The sequence below is a fragment of the Pterocles gutturalis genome, unplaced genomic scaffold (assembly GCF_000699245.1).
Source record: "Pterocles gutturalis isolate BGI_N339 unplaced genomic scaffold, ASM69924v1 scaffold40700, whole genome shotgun sequence".
Taxonomy (NCBI): domain Eukaryota; kingdom Metazoa; phylum Chordata; class Aves; order Pterocliformes; family Pteroclidae; genus Pterocles; species Pterocles gutturalis.
Genome location: NW_010147338.1, coordinates 1 through 16,217, shown reverse-complemented (window position 1 = coordinate 16,217; position 16,217 = coordinate 1). Strand labels below are relative to the sequence as shown.

At 39.9% G+C, this 16,217-nt stretch overlaps 1 protein-coding gene across 1 annotated transcript in view; it reads left to right on the top strand.

Annotated features, from left to right (window-relative positions):
* The window catches only part of LOC104470907 (protein AHNAK2-like), a gene marked incomplete at its 3' end in the record, with an annotated part of 32,772 nt that extends 16,565 nt beyond the window's left edge, over window positions 1-16,207 (top strand). Inside the window, exons 2-8 of the mRNA XM_010086017.1 lie at window positions 10,055-10,131; window positions 10,878-10,967; window positions 11,730-11,786; window positions 12,385-12,526; window positions 13,269-13,450; window positions 14,240-15,079; window positions 15,269-16,207. Of these exons, the coding sequence (XP_010084319.1) occupies window positions 12,391-12,526; window positions 13,269-13,450; window positions 14,240-15,079; window positions 15,269-16,207 (2,097 nt within the window). The remainder of the gene's footprint in view (window positions 1-10,054; window positions 10,132-10,877; window positions 10,968-11,729; window positions 11,787-12,384; window positions 12,527-13,268; window positions 13,451-14,239; window positions 15,080-15,268) is intronic.
* Between the last annotated feature and the right edge of the window lie 10 nt (window positions 16,208-16,217).

The window sequence follows — 16,217 nt, the reverse complement described above, 5'->3', positions numbered from 1 at the left end:
CGAGGAGAAGGAATGTGGGAAAGTTAATTTGTGTGAGCTTTATGGGCCTTATCTGCAATAGGCACCCACCTGCCTCTAGTTCTAGGCAAGTCGTGATAAGAGCTGAGTTCACAGCTGTCTAACAAGGAGGACAGTAGGAATCAACCGCCCCTCGCTCTGAGAGGAAGGCAGCTTTGAGTTCAGTTTCAAAGACTAGTTTGTTATATAGGTGAAGGCATTTATTTTGAGTGAAAAAAAGCTACAATATGCCTAATCAATATATTAGATAACCAAATAACTGCAGAGTAGTTCCTACTAGGGTTTCTGAAGCTGCTAAGCAAGGGAGAGCGCTTCACTTGCAACATGCCCTCAAAGCCCTTCTTAAAATCTGGACCATCCAGACGGACAGTGACACCCTTGGAGATTTTAGCTGGGTATCCATGCAACTATTTACAACACTGGTGGAGACTCAGTCGCAAGTAAAAGTGGCATATACCACGAGATAAAATTGTTGAGGGTCACAATGGATTAGACCAGTCTTTATTGCTTTATTTGGCTGTGAATCTCTAACTTGCTTTTGCCCTATCCAAAAGGGTGGTAAGCAATTTTGGTTCAGTCCAGGAGCTAGGGCATACATAACAACAATTACTAAAAAGCTATTCCCTTCTTTTACTCACTTTGTGAGAATAAAAGCACTGCAGTCCTGGAAAAACACCGTAACTGGTAATTATCAGAGAGGGTCCTAATGTCACACCATCATCACAATAACTATACACCAGAACACCATGATTATTCATGCAGGAAGTAAAACACACATTGGAAACTCATTCTGTCACGTAAAACCTGAGAGAGAAGAAAATTCCAGCCTTAGAAAACACATAGACACATGATAGGACATTACACTTGCCCTCCAGGCAATTGTCAGACTAAAACTACAGAGGCAATGCAGAACTTGTACTTCTGAGATGGAACCATGGCATAGGGGGAAACAGCACTGAACCTCTGGTCATCCCAACAGTGCCATGAGCATTTCTCCAGCTGCCTTTTTCACCCTGCCAGTTGCAGCTGTATTTTAGCTAGCAAGAGCAGGCATGGACCAGGAGAGACAAATTCAAATACCAACCACTGCCGCCTGCCTTTGCTGTCTCTTTTGGACATCATTCTAGTCATGTTCTCACAACAAACTTTGGTTGAGAGCTTATTTTCAAACACTGTGTTACTTCCATGAAATATTATTCTTTTTTAGCAACAGGTGAAGTATCGGACTAATAAAATATTTTAGTAAATATTTTATACTTGTACCAGAAAAGTTATGTGGAACTGGCCAAAAAACCAAAAAATGGTCATAGCTGGATGAAACTCATTAAACCAGAATCTGGGAAATTTCAATTTGACAGTTGGAGAAAAAAAAATCCCTTCTGCTTTTCATGTTTAAATATGACTTGGGCTAAGAAGGTCTGTGCAGAGCCCCAGATCAATTTATTTTCATGCTCTGAAATGTCCTATAGATTCTATTAAGTTTACCTTTACTATCAGAGGATAGATGGACCACTGTAAAAATGTAGAGCTCCTTTCTGACCTGTCTCATTGGAGGTTTTGCTCCTATTGTGAAGTGTAAGCAGGCATGCTTTTAATACTTTTAAATCTGTGGGCAGAGCTTATCAATAAACACACACTCATGGGAAAACCATTCACTCTCCTTTTCATCTGTTAGTTTCTCTTTTTATGGTAGTGTTTATATCTGTTCTTAGTTGCCAGTGCTCTTCCACATCTTCCCTGATATTAGTCAACCTGTAGAAAATGCTCTATAAAATCCTACAGAGCTCAGCATGTTCTGTAAGAAACCTCAGCTCCCTTGACATTTCTCTGCTGGGATGTAGTTTGCAGAGCAGAGTACTGTTCTCTCTGATAAAAGTAGGAGCTAAGTTCACAAACAGGTCTCCGGCCGGGCGAGGAGTCTGATGATTGTAACTTACATATATTTTCTGTTTTCGGAAGGTTTTGAGATGAAATGATTTGAAAGGCTTTTAATGAAGTACTCTAACTGCCGACAAGGGCAGCTTAACATACCAAGGCATTGAATCAAAACATCTTGTTCATGCCTTGAATGGAAGGAAACTATTCACACGTAGGTTATTTGGGAGTAGCTGCTCCTTTAGCTCTGCTGTGCTACGAGCCCCTGCTTTTGGCTCTGAAGCCCGAGCTACATTCATCACGGCACAAGTATGCAGCTCAGTGACAGACTGCAGCCAAACCAAACGCAAAACAAAGGCGGGAGTATAGCTTGAACACAGGCCTAGCTGGTTCCGATAGCATCCTGCAGATAATAAGGCCTGTTAAACCCCTTTCACAGCAAAATCTTTATCTTCTTTCCACAGACTAGTCCTTTGTCTTCATCCCCCAGAAACAGTTAGGGAGACCAGAATTTCAGGGTTTGGTGGGGAGGGTCCCACTCCCGGCACAGGGCAGAGGGGAAACACTAAAGGGGAGGTGCTATTCCTCACTTTGTCACTTTTTCTGAGGCAGAACGGCTGCTTTTTCTTCTCTGGCAACCGTTTGTGTCAGAGCTGACAAGCTGGTTCGTCTAGGTGGAGTGAGTGGGTGCCCCCGCTGTCTCGCTGGCAGCGGTTCAAGTGAAGTAACATCGCATTCCTGCGACAGAGGGCTGGGAGGGGCAGCCTCCTCCGTGACATTGCGCCTGCATCTCCTCGCTGCCGTGTACGCTGCCCGGATAGAGTGACAGCCGCGGCATTCCCACCGCGGTCCTGCCGTGCCCCAGAGCCCTGCCCAGCAGTTGTTGTAACTCAGTCCGTGGGACCTTGCAGGACAATGGAATGAATCCAGGTCTGTGGAATGCGCTAGGAATTATCTCTAGAAGATGAACCTCTTGGTTTTTCACTGATGATTTTCCCTGGTGTAGTTGGAGTTTCTTACTGGGAATACCATGGGCCTGCTGGAGCTCGTGGTCAAGCCTACATAGCCTGGGCCATGGACTGTCCTTTAAACCTCATGGCAGCTTCCTCAAGGAACACAGTGCATGCATAAAAGAGTTATTTGCAGACACTTTCAGATTCTTATCTTTGGCAAGTGACGCTGGCAGGATCGCTTCTCTCACAGCCAGCTTGCCTGGAAGGACATGACTACTCCACCAAATGGCCCAGGAGGATTTGGGTGGTGGGGATGATCACTCTGACCTGCTGCGGCCAAGCCCCTCACACTGAGCAGCCCTGCTACACTCACGTGTTCCTAGTTGGTTTTGTTCATGGTCTTTACACTTAACTTTGGCATTTACACTTGCAGAGATTCATGGCGGAACCCAAGGTAAGATGTTGGAGCCGATGCTCTTTTCTGGGTAGCCTCCAGATGTGAGTTCTGGACAGCAAATCTGCCATGGTTTGTTTCTTTTTAACAAGAGACCTTGCAGCATTACAGTATTGTGAGCCTTTTAGTCCTTTTTAATGTAGCATTAGGTCACCAGGTCCATTTGTAACTTGAGCTGCAGAAAAAAATCTTGAGGGGAAACAAAGAGAAATAGTGAAACATTTCAGGCCACTGCTGATACTGAGGTACTATTTTTGTGCTTGTACGTTATCATTTGCAGCACATTTTTAGCTCAGGGATTGGCAAGTCCTGGCTCATCAAGCCGACTGATGCAGTTGTTAGAACATGTGCATTCAGAGATCTTTAGCACAGCTGATTTTGGAAAGTGGTGAAAATAGTTCTTTTTAGTGCCAAAAATTCATGTTTGTATCCAGAAAATGCTAGCTGAGATGGAAAAGGTGGTCCTTGTGCTGTCATTGTAACTTTGTCTGTGAGGACTTTAAAAAAAAAAAAAATCAGATTTAAGCCACGTTTCAGTCAGGGGAGCTTTAAGAAAACCAAACCAAGAATGCCGTAGCTTATATGCTTGATGACAACGCCTAACAGAAGTGATATTTTATTTAGCTGATTGTTCTACATTTACTCATCAGTCTCTAGTCTTCTAGGGTATCCTGGGAAACCCAAAGAACTCACTGCAAGGTGTATTCATGTAGTAACTTATCAAAATAACAGAAATAGGGGATTGGGATGAGTAAGAAAGATGGGTAAAAAAGAAACAGTCACTGAAACTGAAGCACTGAGATTGCCAAAGAAAAAGTTAAATGCTTAAATTGCTGCCTTTTTGCCCATAACCCCAAAGTGAAAAATTTCTCTTGGTAAACTAAAGTCAGGTGAACTTACCTATCTGAAAAAGTGCTCTTGAGAGGCCCAGATGAATGCCAAGCCTGTGCATAGTGTTCCTGTTATCAAGTGCTTTCCTGAACTGAGACCTATGATTTTAAATATTCTAACTATTCTAAATATTCCCTATTTCAAATATGAAAAGTGAATCAGAAGGGGCTGCAGGCCTTCACAGCAGCACTGCTCAAGCGGCTGTGAGAGCTCTGAGGGAAGAAAAGGAATCCCAGTAATTGTGATACCTGCAAGAGAGGGACAACAAGCTGTGGGGAAAAAAAATCAGGCACACAATCAGTTTTGAGAAAGGGATTTAATTTAAAAATTAGGGGTTAAATATTTTTAAAATTTTTAAAATTAAAAATTATGGATTTAATTTAAAAATTAGAGATGTAATTTTTAAAATAGGAATTCTGGAGCAGTGCATTAGCAGTGACTAGCCACACAGGCATGAGAAGTAACAGGCCTATGACAGGGTGCCCGAGGGCACAGGGACAGACAGATCAGAAGGTACAGGGACCGATGGCTGCAGGAAGAGGGATCTGATATAGAAACAAGCTGAAGCTGTCCACAACAGCAGCGATGCACAACCTTATTTACAGTGAGACATAAACACATGAGGGAGTACTGTGAAAACTGCTGACCTACACATATGAATTATTTGCTGGGTCAAATACAGTGCCAACAATGTCAATGATATTAAATTATTATTGTTGTTGTTTGTCTTGCAACTATTCACTCCTCCTTCTCCTTATTAATAATACAAATCAGGTTATGTGCCCAGAGTGTGCTTTGCATTCTCAGAAGAAACCTTGCCCACAAGTCTAGGCACGAATCTTCTGACTGGCTATGGACTCAAAGCTACTCATTTCCACAGAACTGCACAAACAGGACTGTTTGTTTCTTATTATAGCTATGAAATGCTAACTAGCAAACACCCAAATCCTAGTAAAGAAAAGGCACAGTTTATGACCTTCCTATATTAACAAACAGTAATAAATGAGTGAGCAAAGCGTGCAAGTTTTTACCTGTGGACAGATGTTTACTGCAGCTCAGTTTTCTGTCTGTTAAGAGAAACTAGTTCTTGAAGTGAAGTTAGATAATTCATGCCAGTCAGTACATGGCAAGAAGGAACCTCTTCTCCTGGTGAGGATATTACCTGAGAATGAGCAATATTTAACCTGCATCTTTGTAAAAGATATGTGCATTGCAAACATTGCTACTCTTGTCAGTTTTGACTGATCTATGTTAACCATCCCAGGGAAAAAAACACAGCAGCAACTTTTTAGTTTTCTGCAACAAAACACAGAACAAAATTAAACAAAAGAAGACAGAACAAAGCCACTTTTAGCAGGAAAGATAATGTCTAAGAAGTTGATGCAAGGAAAAGTTACATGCTTAAAGATAAGAGCAGATTACTCAAATTCACTACATTCATATGCAAACATAACTTTAATATAAAATCTGACAAGACAGAAAGCCCAAATCTAAGAATTGCAGAGAAAGGGATATAATTTGCATAGAGGGAAGCTAGGATGATCAGCAAAGGACATTATAGTTTATTTTTTTAACAACATCTCCAGTATTCTAATTTGTTGTTTTATTTGATTTTAAAGTGTACAGATTATGGTAATTCTATATTCCAGTGTCCCAATTAAAAGTAGGTTTCTCTTCAGTTTATACAATACATTAAAGCACAATTGACTTGAATCCAATGACACTATCACACTTTAAATTGATTATAATGTCTCAAATGTGGTTTTGGAGACCATTACCCACTGAATGTGAATACAAAAAAAATAACTTGGTTTTAGGTTTTGTGATTTTACCCAAAACAGTCCAGCTGGGTTGCTAGATTAAAGATAAAATAATTTTTTAAAACCCCTGCATTTAAAAACGCAAACACAATTTTCAGTCTTATGATGTGAAAATTTTCCAGCCTATGTAACTCCTACTGCCTACTTTCAAAAAATTCCCTTGTTCTGAAGTCAGTTCAGTGGCTATTAGAAGAAGTCACTGATGTAAATTCCATCTTGTTTATGAAAATATTTGGAACAAAGCATTGATTGTCCAGAGTTTATAAAAAAAATTAAAACCTATAAAATGTTGGCATCACTACTATTTGGGGCATGAGAATGACATGCATATAAATCATGGTTTATTGGCACAGTCTTTTATACACAGAAAGCAGGCTTTGCTGCAAACAGAATTCATCGATACACTGTAATCCCCTTCTTTTATAGATTTGTTTTTAAAGTATTGTGAATCGGGAAAAAATCTGAAGCAAATCTTAGTCTACACTAGGAACCAGGGGCACAAGAAATGACATGGGTTAGCTATGGCAGAGGGGCAGAGTAGGGGAGTTTGGGGAAATCAGGGTGGATGGAAAGGCCTCGTTGTGAAGCTCTGGGAGGGAAGGTCATTTGTGTAGCTGATGTCCCTCCATGCAATTAAAGCGACATCTCTATTAGCCTTGGGGACAGCAATCTGTTGCTCCATTTTGTAGGAAAGAGTCCTACTATCACTATTTAAGAGAAGTAACAGTTTACTAGAGGTTTTCACAGGACTCTGTCCCTTCATGGCCATCATGAGGTGGGTGAAAGAGGCCTTTCATGCTGGCAGATTTTCCTCTTAACACCAGGGTTTTTTTCTGGGCATATTTTGGCAAATATTGATCCACAGCCCCTTTAGCAAGGGAAGTAGAGCAATCACCTGCCAATACTTAGCCAGGCATATGAAGCCACCCTTGTGCCTCACACACTGCTGCTTTGCTTGATGGTTGAAAAATAAGAAACTTCTCTCCTGGTCCAGGCCCCGATGAGATATCATCCAGGCCAGGTCTATCCCTCTGTATCCACGCTGAACCAGAACTGGCGGTGTCATTTGTTGCTTTACAATGGCATCCCATTGGGAAATAAGTGTTCAGGTCTCACTGCGGGAAGTGATCTGATTCTCACAGAATTCCTGAGTAGCCCAGTCTTAGCAACAGGAAGATTTTGAAGGTGTTGGTCACCTAATCATTCTAAGAATACTTTGTTTAAAACATCTGGTTTTAAAAGTTTCACCTCTGTTAGAACCCATAGGATAGCTGCAGTACCCTAGACTCAAAGGATATTCCCCACTGGATGGTGAAAAATCAGCGGCACAAACTATACCAGATTGTTAAGTCCTGAGAATGGAGCACCCCGTAATTGCATTGCTCCAGTTCTAGACAACTAAAATGTCACTGAAGTTACACCAGAGTAAACCAAGAGAAACAGCAATGAACCAGCCCAAGAATTCTCCAAGATAATTCTTTCCTTTTTCTTTTCCAGTAGCAAAATTATTGGCAGCCACCAGGGATCAATGCCGTAATTAGCCTTGAAGTGCAGCACTGGAGAGCAAACAGTCCAGCAATCCAAGCAATATTCTGTTAAGTCATTCTACTGGACTGCAAGGCTTGTGGGTGGGATTCTCCCAAGTGAAAAATATGGCAATGCCACAAGACTAAGTTCTGCCTATTTCTTGGAATTTTAGTAACAGCCATAAAATTTGTTGTTGGCACCTGAACCTTTAGAAGCACTAAGCAAATTAAACAATCAAGTCTCAGTCCTACAGCTCTTCTCCTCATATGATGCTTATTAAAATACATGTGGTGAAGAGCTTCATGAATGGGTTCCAGAGTTTTCAAGCAGAAATGCCTAAAATCAGGTTCATAAATCCACATCTAAATATTTGAATGTTATACTCATTTTCCAATTTTCTTGAGCTTCTGAAAATTGCAAATGCTAGAGATTTTGAAAAAAAAAATCAAGCCAGTTTATCCAAGTCTTTAATCTGAATTAGGGTCTGCATTAACACCATTTTCTAGAATTGTCCATCGCAGGCATCAGGAGTAGTCCTGTGAAGGCTAAAGGAGGCATGGTGTGGCAGCCCTGATGTGTTCTGAGTTGATTCCAGTTCTCTGGAGCTAAAATACCACAGGAAAGCTGATTAAAATGATGTACACACCTGGCTAACGAGGATGCTTTCTATTCTATCAAGTTTGGAAATTTGGCCCACAGACTGATATGAGATATTCCTGGTGCAAGCACACTATTACCATTCATCTTAACAAAGTAGTCCATCACTGATCATGTGGCATAACTCTTCCGAAACCCTGCCTGTACTAATAATTTCGCCTTCAAAAAAGTCAAGGAAAAAATAAATGTAAGAGATCAGAAAACTATGAAGAAAGGCTGGCAACATCACAGCCATTTTAACAAGAGCTTGGCAACTTGTGTAAGTTAGAGTGATTGCATACATGCATAAGTAGTTCCAGCTTGTCTGCACACACAGCACGTACTATCCACATCCATAAATGTTGTGTTCTAGCCCCGGGATTCTTCATTTCAAGTAGACAATGAATAAGTTGAACTGTTATGCTTGTGGTTGTCTTCTCTAGTGTTGGAGTATATTTTTAACCCAGAGGATCTGTTTAGGAGAGCCAAAACTATGTATACTAATGGCAGTTACAGAACTGGGTGTGAGAGAGCTAGACAGCCTGATGGCTTGGAAGAAAATGGAGCATGGAGACAGGAAAGAAACATAGTTATCAGGGCAAGGACTCCTGCATGTGTTAGAACAGCCTGTTCATCAGGGAGTGTCTAATTCAGCCACAGTGTCCTCTACTGGCTAAACCCAGATCGCTGGAAAGGATGGTGTGTTCACGCTGTTTTCATTCTTCGGTCCCCAATTTAAAGCATTTCAGCAGAATCATACTTTCAAGCAGCCAATTTTCTTCACCTCATCCCTTTTTGCCCTCAATACTTTTAAAAATCAAGAAAGCAGACTCCTTATGGCTATTAAAGCTTCGTGACATTTACTCTCCAGCTTGTGTCATAAGACCTCTGTCAGAAGCAAGTAAGAGTTTCTAGATGGGGAATTTCAGTCAATTTAATTTATTGCCAATTAATGAACTTCTAATTACTGATTCTGATATTTTTTAAAAAATAAATAAAACACTTCTGCTCCCCTCCCTACACCTCTCCTCCCCTCTTTCTGGTCTCCAGTCCCCTCACTGTGGGCTGCACTGAGACCCTTTGGGGAGGCAAGGGCTGGTGCAGAAGGGGGTACACAGATGGTGGCTGCTTGTCTTTTTCCACGCCTTGCTTTATACTCAGTTTCCCCAGAGTGGGTTCCTCCACCTGCAGCCAACCCATCAGACCCAAGCCTCCTTCTCTCTGCCCCAGCTCAGGCATCTTTTCTTCCTCTGGCCCCTGCCCGAGATCCTGTTTTACTCCAGCTTTTCTCCTGCGCTGCCATCTCTCCTCTCTCCTCCTGCTCAGGTGTGGTCTCTTCTGTCTTTCTTCTCCTCCTCTGGTGGTATTGTCTCTTTTTCTCAGTGTTTACCACTCTTTCTTAAACACATTTTCCAAGAGGTTCTAGAAACTCCTCCAACTGGTTCAGCACTGCAGGCGGAGCAGTCTGCAAGCGGCTGCATCAGGCACAGGGTGGTCTGTGACCTCGTACTGAGACGTCCCACAGCCACACCACTGCCAAAACCCTGCCAATTCTGCCCAGTACACACCTCAAGCCCTGCTTGATAATTAAAAAAAAAAAAAAAAATCTGGCCAACTTCTAGTTCTACATTTTCTCCAATATGGGGATATTTTCCTTCACAAAAGCCTTTACATTTCTGGATATGAATATTTCTGGTATCTTTGGAAAGATCAGCCTAATGAGATCTGAGATAAGGAATCTAAATTAAAGCAGGCCTTTCTCCAGCTGGCCGGTGCACATTCCCTGGGCGTGTTGCTCTGGAGGGTTTCAGCTTGCAAGGTGACTGCTCTGTGCCCTGTGTGGCTCCCACAGACACCAACAACCTGTATCCTCCTTTCAGGTTCTGGACGACAGCTGAGACCAGCTGAGCCTCCGGGAGGTGCTGATGGTGATGCAGATGCAGAGGATGAAGATTCTGTGAGTTTTTTTAGAGGTTTTTTGAGGGTGATGGGGGTTTAAGAGTTACCTTGTTAAAATGGGATATTAAATTTATTTTTTTTAAAGCTGGGTCTTGCTGGTGATTTTTCTCCCCATTAAAAATGTATTTCTGCTTGGGATTCTCCTGCCAGCTCAAAAGCCAGAATGCTGCTTCAATGTAAAGTGATCCACTCTTTGCCATTATTCACCAGCATAAGTTTAACACTAAGACTTAGCAAACTATTGACTTTTCTTTAAAGCTTTAGCCAGTTTAGGTTCTGTATTGTGTGACTCCAGAAGGACGCATGCCAAGTGCTTGTCAGCTTTTTTTTTTCCATGGTTTGTTTGGTTATAGAGGGCAGTAAAGTTTGAATGTGCAGGATGCAAAGGTTAGGTGTGCAAATAAAGCAAGGGAAGGAATTTTTATAACCTTTTTCAATTATTACTAATTGATCTGTCAGTATTTTCAGTCTGTTCTGCCCACAGATGCATATAACACATAGAAAACCAAAATCAGCATATCATTGTTTTTCTCTCTCAGGAGTCTGTTCTTGAGTAACATCCTCAAATGAGAATTCTATTCATTCTTGACCTAAAGAAAGAGTTATTGGTTATTTTACATTCACCATTACTAATAAACAATTTGTACACAGTAGGAGACTGTGCTTAAGTAGGAAAACTCTTAAAAAATGGGTCACTGTTTAGTGGTGAATGTTCCTTTCCTGCGACTCATTTCTTTTCCACAGGTTAATGAAGTGGCAGTAGAAGACATCCGTCCAAGGCCACAAGGATCCTCTCCAGTTTATGACTATTCCATAGAAGAAGAATATTTAAAGGCAAGACACTGAGTTTTATTGCAGGCATGGCTTTACAAAGTTCATTCAAGAGGCTTTAGCTCCTACAATTAGCTGAGACTCATATCTCAGGATGTTGTTGCAGCCCTATTGTCTTCCTGTCCCCACCAAAATCAGGGCCATGTTCATTGATGGTTTTGTATTATCCTGGACTTGTTGTTGGCCATGTTCTTGTTTCTTGGCAAAAAATGCATTCAACTTAATTCCTTAAAGGACCTGGGGCAGAGAATGTCAGGAAATCACAATGCTTTTCCCATTAGAATATTTAACTGGCTTGAATCTAGCCAATATGTATTTCAAAATTACCTGTACCTGTTGGCTATTCAAAGTAAAAGATTTAATTAGTACAGTCACATTAAGATAAGTAGGCGACAGTTTAAAATTCATGCTGAAGTAGAATAAATGAAAAAAATGTATGTTACAAGATGAATGCATGAGAAATGTGCTACATGAGTAACACACAGAAAAGTTCCCAATGTCTTAATACAATTGGTCTCTGGCATTCGTTTCATGCAAATTTTGGTACAATGCAGGGAGGCTTGAAGTGTATTTTACTACTGGGAATAATATAGTTAAATCATTCATGATGTACATTGCACTTGTAGATCCCAGTTTTGCTCTGTCACCAATAAAGTCAGCCTCAGTTCTTAGTCTAAACCAGGGATTTTAACTGATGTAGGATTTTTGTTGTACTTTACAAGAGCATGACTTCTGAATACTAAATAATTGCGAATTATTTTTCAGCTTCAAGAAGAAAACAAAAAAAATTCTACAGACAAATCAAAACAGAGTCATCCACAGGTTGGTCTAAAAGCACTATGTAGTTTTAGGCACGTGGCTTGCAAAATAGTAAAGTCTATTACAACACACAGACGTGGATGGGTGGACAGAGGGAAGGACAAATGGGCAAAGAATTACTTTAGACTTGTTTTGACCAGGAACTTCACAAATTGCCTAGTTGTAGCACAGGCATGAACACTTACTTGTCCTGTTTGGGGTCCTTCGATAATTCTTTTCAGCATTCTTTACCTTTCTCTGGTTTGAGTACAATACAACATTAGCTCTTAGTCTGACTTTTCTGGCCCATTGACTCTGATTCAGGTGCTTAACATGTTCATAGAAAATACAATCTTTCAACCCTAAAAGAGTCCATATTTCTCATTTTTAAATTATAACCTAGCTTCCCTATGTCTCTGATCCAGCATAACCCTAACACATGTGCTTAATTCTGATTCAGAACAGAATCAAACTGAACAAATACATTCTCTGTTTTATATAGTCTTTCTTGAGCTACTGAATAAATACCTAAGGATTCTCAATTTTTCAATCATAGAATAATGTAGAACAGTTTGATATAAATGAATAAAAATTATAAATTCACATCTTTTTCTATATCTAGGAGACAATGGAAGTGACCCTGGAAACAGAAGTGGAAGCTGGTGCTAGTGGTTTTAGTGTGACTGGTGGAGGAAATGAAGGAATATTTATTAAAAAAGTACTTAAGGAATCTCCTGCTTCAAAAATATTTAGTCTGAGAGAAGGTACAGTCTCTTTTGGTGGTGGTTTTTTATTTTTCAATGTCTTAAAATAATCAGGTATTTAGCTGTGTGGATATGTAAATAAGTATCTGATCTGTCATCTCTTTAGGTAATAGAAATAGTAGATCCCAAATCAACCAATGATGTTATGTGTGAGCTTAACTTTTCCATATGAATAATTTAAAAGACCAGTTTCTTAAACAATGAAATGTGATTTTTAAAAAAATCTATTTTTCACTGGAACAGTGAAAAAGATATATAGAAAGTAGTATATACACAACTAAAATTAAAAAAAACCCTCAACTCATAACATTCATGAAGAACCTGCCTTTGATTCTTTCACAAAATATGGTATGTCACAAAACTACAATAAATAATGATTTAAACAAGAACAAAAGTCCGAAGTCTAAATACTGAAAAATGTAAGAAAAATCTTTGTTACTGTGAGGGTGGTCAGACACTGGAACAAGTTTTACAGAGAGGATGTGGAGGCACTGTCCTTGGAAATCTTCAGAACCTGACCTGATCTGTAGCTGACCCTTCCCTGAGCAGGACAGCTGGACTAGATGATCTCCAGAGGTCCTTTCCAGCCTTAACTATTCTGTGATTCTATTATGTGAACACAATTTCATATTTTTAAGAAACAGGATGTGATAATTTTTTTTTGTGCACATTAATTCAACAGAATCTGAAAAACTGTAAAAAACCACAAACTAATTAAAATGATATCTGATTCCACCTGCAGGTGATCAACTTCTAAGTGCTACCATATTTTTTGATAATATCAAATATGAAGATGCCCTCACGATTCTCCAGTATTCCGAGCCATACAGAGTCCAATTCAGCCTCAAAAGAAAAATCGCTGGGAAAGAAGAGCTAGAACACATTCACTCTACAGCCAAGTACAAAAACGAAAGAATAAACCAGGTAGATATTTGATTAGGTTACAAAGTTTGGATAACACTGTAGTAATGTGCTGTGTGGAAAGAGACAACAAAACACGCACTTGTGTCTTCTTAGGACTTAGGCATGGTTTAAACTTACTAGAACGAATATTCATGAGAAGGAAAAAAATCTCACACAATATTTGCAGCTTTTAAAACATCCTGGCCAAGACCATAGATTTTGGATAAAGCCATGATCTTGCATTAGGGTAGAAAATAAATCTCTAGTGAGACAGCACTTACTTAGTTGTTAAGTATCCACTGACAGAACAGGCTCAGATAAGCTCTGTAATGTTTATTTTCAGTGTTTTCCAAAATGTAAAATATCAGCAAATATTTTTCTCAAAAGCTGATTAATAAAATTTCCTCTTAAAAATACGGGTTTTACCACTGATATCTCTGTAGACATGATCTGGTCATAGGTCTATATCACATTAAAAAGTATTTTTCTCTCCATATAAATGTATATAAATATCATATCTATATACTTGTATAGACATAGAGAGCGGTACATATCGAAACCTCTGTTTACTGCAATGTTTTACAAAGAATGTCAACCTTCAAAAATACACAGATTACTCTCATATAATCCATTTTTTAATGTAATTTCTGCCTAAATTAGATACACCATTTTCAGGAATTTTTTATATAATAAGTATACACTGTGAACAGAAAACACATTTTTCTATATAATTTTTAGTATGTATTTTATGTTGTGCTGCATCTATGTTTAGCTTACCTTTAATCTTCTGACTACTATTTGTTCTTTCAGGAAAAAGAACTCAGTGAAAGCATTCCTGAAGAAACATTGCATGTTTCAGGAAAAGACATTTCAGAAGAAGACAAGGAAACATTAATTGCAAGCCAAAGGGTAGGAAGAAGCAAGAGACCTAAAAAAGACAGATTATCATGGCCAAAATTCCAGTCAATCAAAAATAAAAAGATACTGGGGCACAGAAGATCTCATAGCACATCAGATGCATATGAGCCTGCTGTACAGGATGTTTCCCCTACAAGCACAGACACAGAGTCTCAATCTCAACAAGAAGTCCGTATCAAAGAAAAAAAAGGGAGCCAAAAGAAACTGAAGTTCCCTAGCATTGGGTTCAAAATGCACAGATCCAAACCAGAACCACAAGACAAGCAAAAAAAAGAAATAAAAGCTACACTCTTATCTGAAAGAGAAAAAATACATAAAGAAGATATCAGCCTGGAAAATCCTGAAGTCCTAACTGTTGAATATACCATGTCTCCTGGTTATGAAATTAAAACAGGTGAGGTACCCGAAACTTTAGCAAAAGACTTAAAAGACATGAAAAATGGCATTCCATCGCAAGCAAAAACATGCCCTGAAGTTGAAATAAGCATTAAAAAAGAAAAAGACAAGGAATCAACATCAAAATATACTCTACCTGAAGTACCAGCTGCAACAACTCAGATATCAAAGCCCAGTTTAGAAACACCTGATCTGAAAGAGAGCCCGACTAAAAAAACACAGCAAGCCTCATCAAAATCCCGAAAAAAGAAGCAGAAAGGAACAGCAGATAAAACAGAAGAAGGAAGTGGAATTAACATAGACAAGATGGGTCACACAGCACAAGGACTTATACAGGTTAAAGGTCTAGAAATAGGCACTGCTAAAGCAGAATTACACATAATATCTGACACACTGGACACAGAAGAAAAACAAGCAGAAGACACACAAATAATAAAAATTCAAAAAACAAAGTTTGGGCTTTCGATGCCCAGAAGAAAAGAACCAGACACTGGAAACATCAAGCTGGGAAGTGATGCTCCACAGCCAGTATCAGAAAAAACAGCTGATACAAGATCAGAGGAAAGCAGGAATTTGGATGTGAAACCTCACATGCCTGATGCAGAATCAGAACTACCGACCTGGAAAATACAAATGCCATCATTCAAAATGGCCAAAACACCGAAAGCTGGCATGAAAATAGCAAGAGAAGAAAGCACATCTGAATCAGCAGATACTGTACAAAAAGCACAGACAGAAGATGGAATGCCCACAAGTGATACAACTGTGAGGATGGACATTGAAATGAAGACAGGGGAAAACGATATAGAGGGGAAAGAAAGCAAATTCAGACTACCAAAGCTGAAATTGCCTACATTTACCTGGGCAACAACAAAGGATGAGACAGGGCAAAATGAACGTCACATAAGAGACAGGGAAGAAAAAACGACATCCCTAGAAGTGGATGCAAAAACAGAGATCAATGTATGCGCAAAAGAAATTGAGGTTCCGAGCAATGAAATTGAAATTGAGATCTCCAAAGGAATAACAAATGACAAGGACATGGGACAAATGAGAGAAGTCCAGGTGCCAAGTATGAAAAACGTAACCTTAAAAACTTTCTTAACAGAAAATCACTTCGACGAAAGAGAAAATGAAATATTGATTAGCAAACCTGATACAGAAATAAAAAAGGATGAATTCAGTATATCACAACAGAAATTAGAAGAAATCTGTCAAGCTACACAAATTGAGATCAAAGCTCCCAAGGTGGACATCAGCCTCCCATCCGTTGACGTCAGCCTTCCAAAGGCCAGCGTTGACATGCAGGCGCCCGAGGCGGTCCTCACCCTCGAAGGGGAAGCAAAGGCCCCAGAGAAGGAGGCCGCGAAGACCAAAGACGGCAAGTTCAAGATGCCCAAGTTCGGCATGCCTTCCTTTGGCTGGTCCAGCAGCAGAGAGGCCAAGGGCACGGCGGCCGCTGAAGTGGACGTTA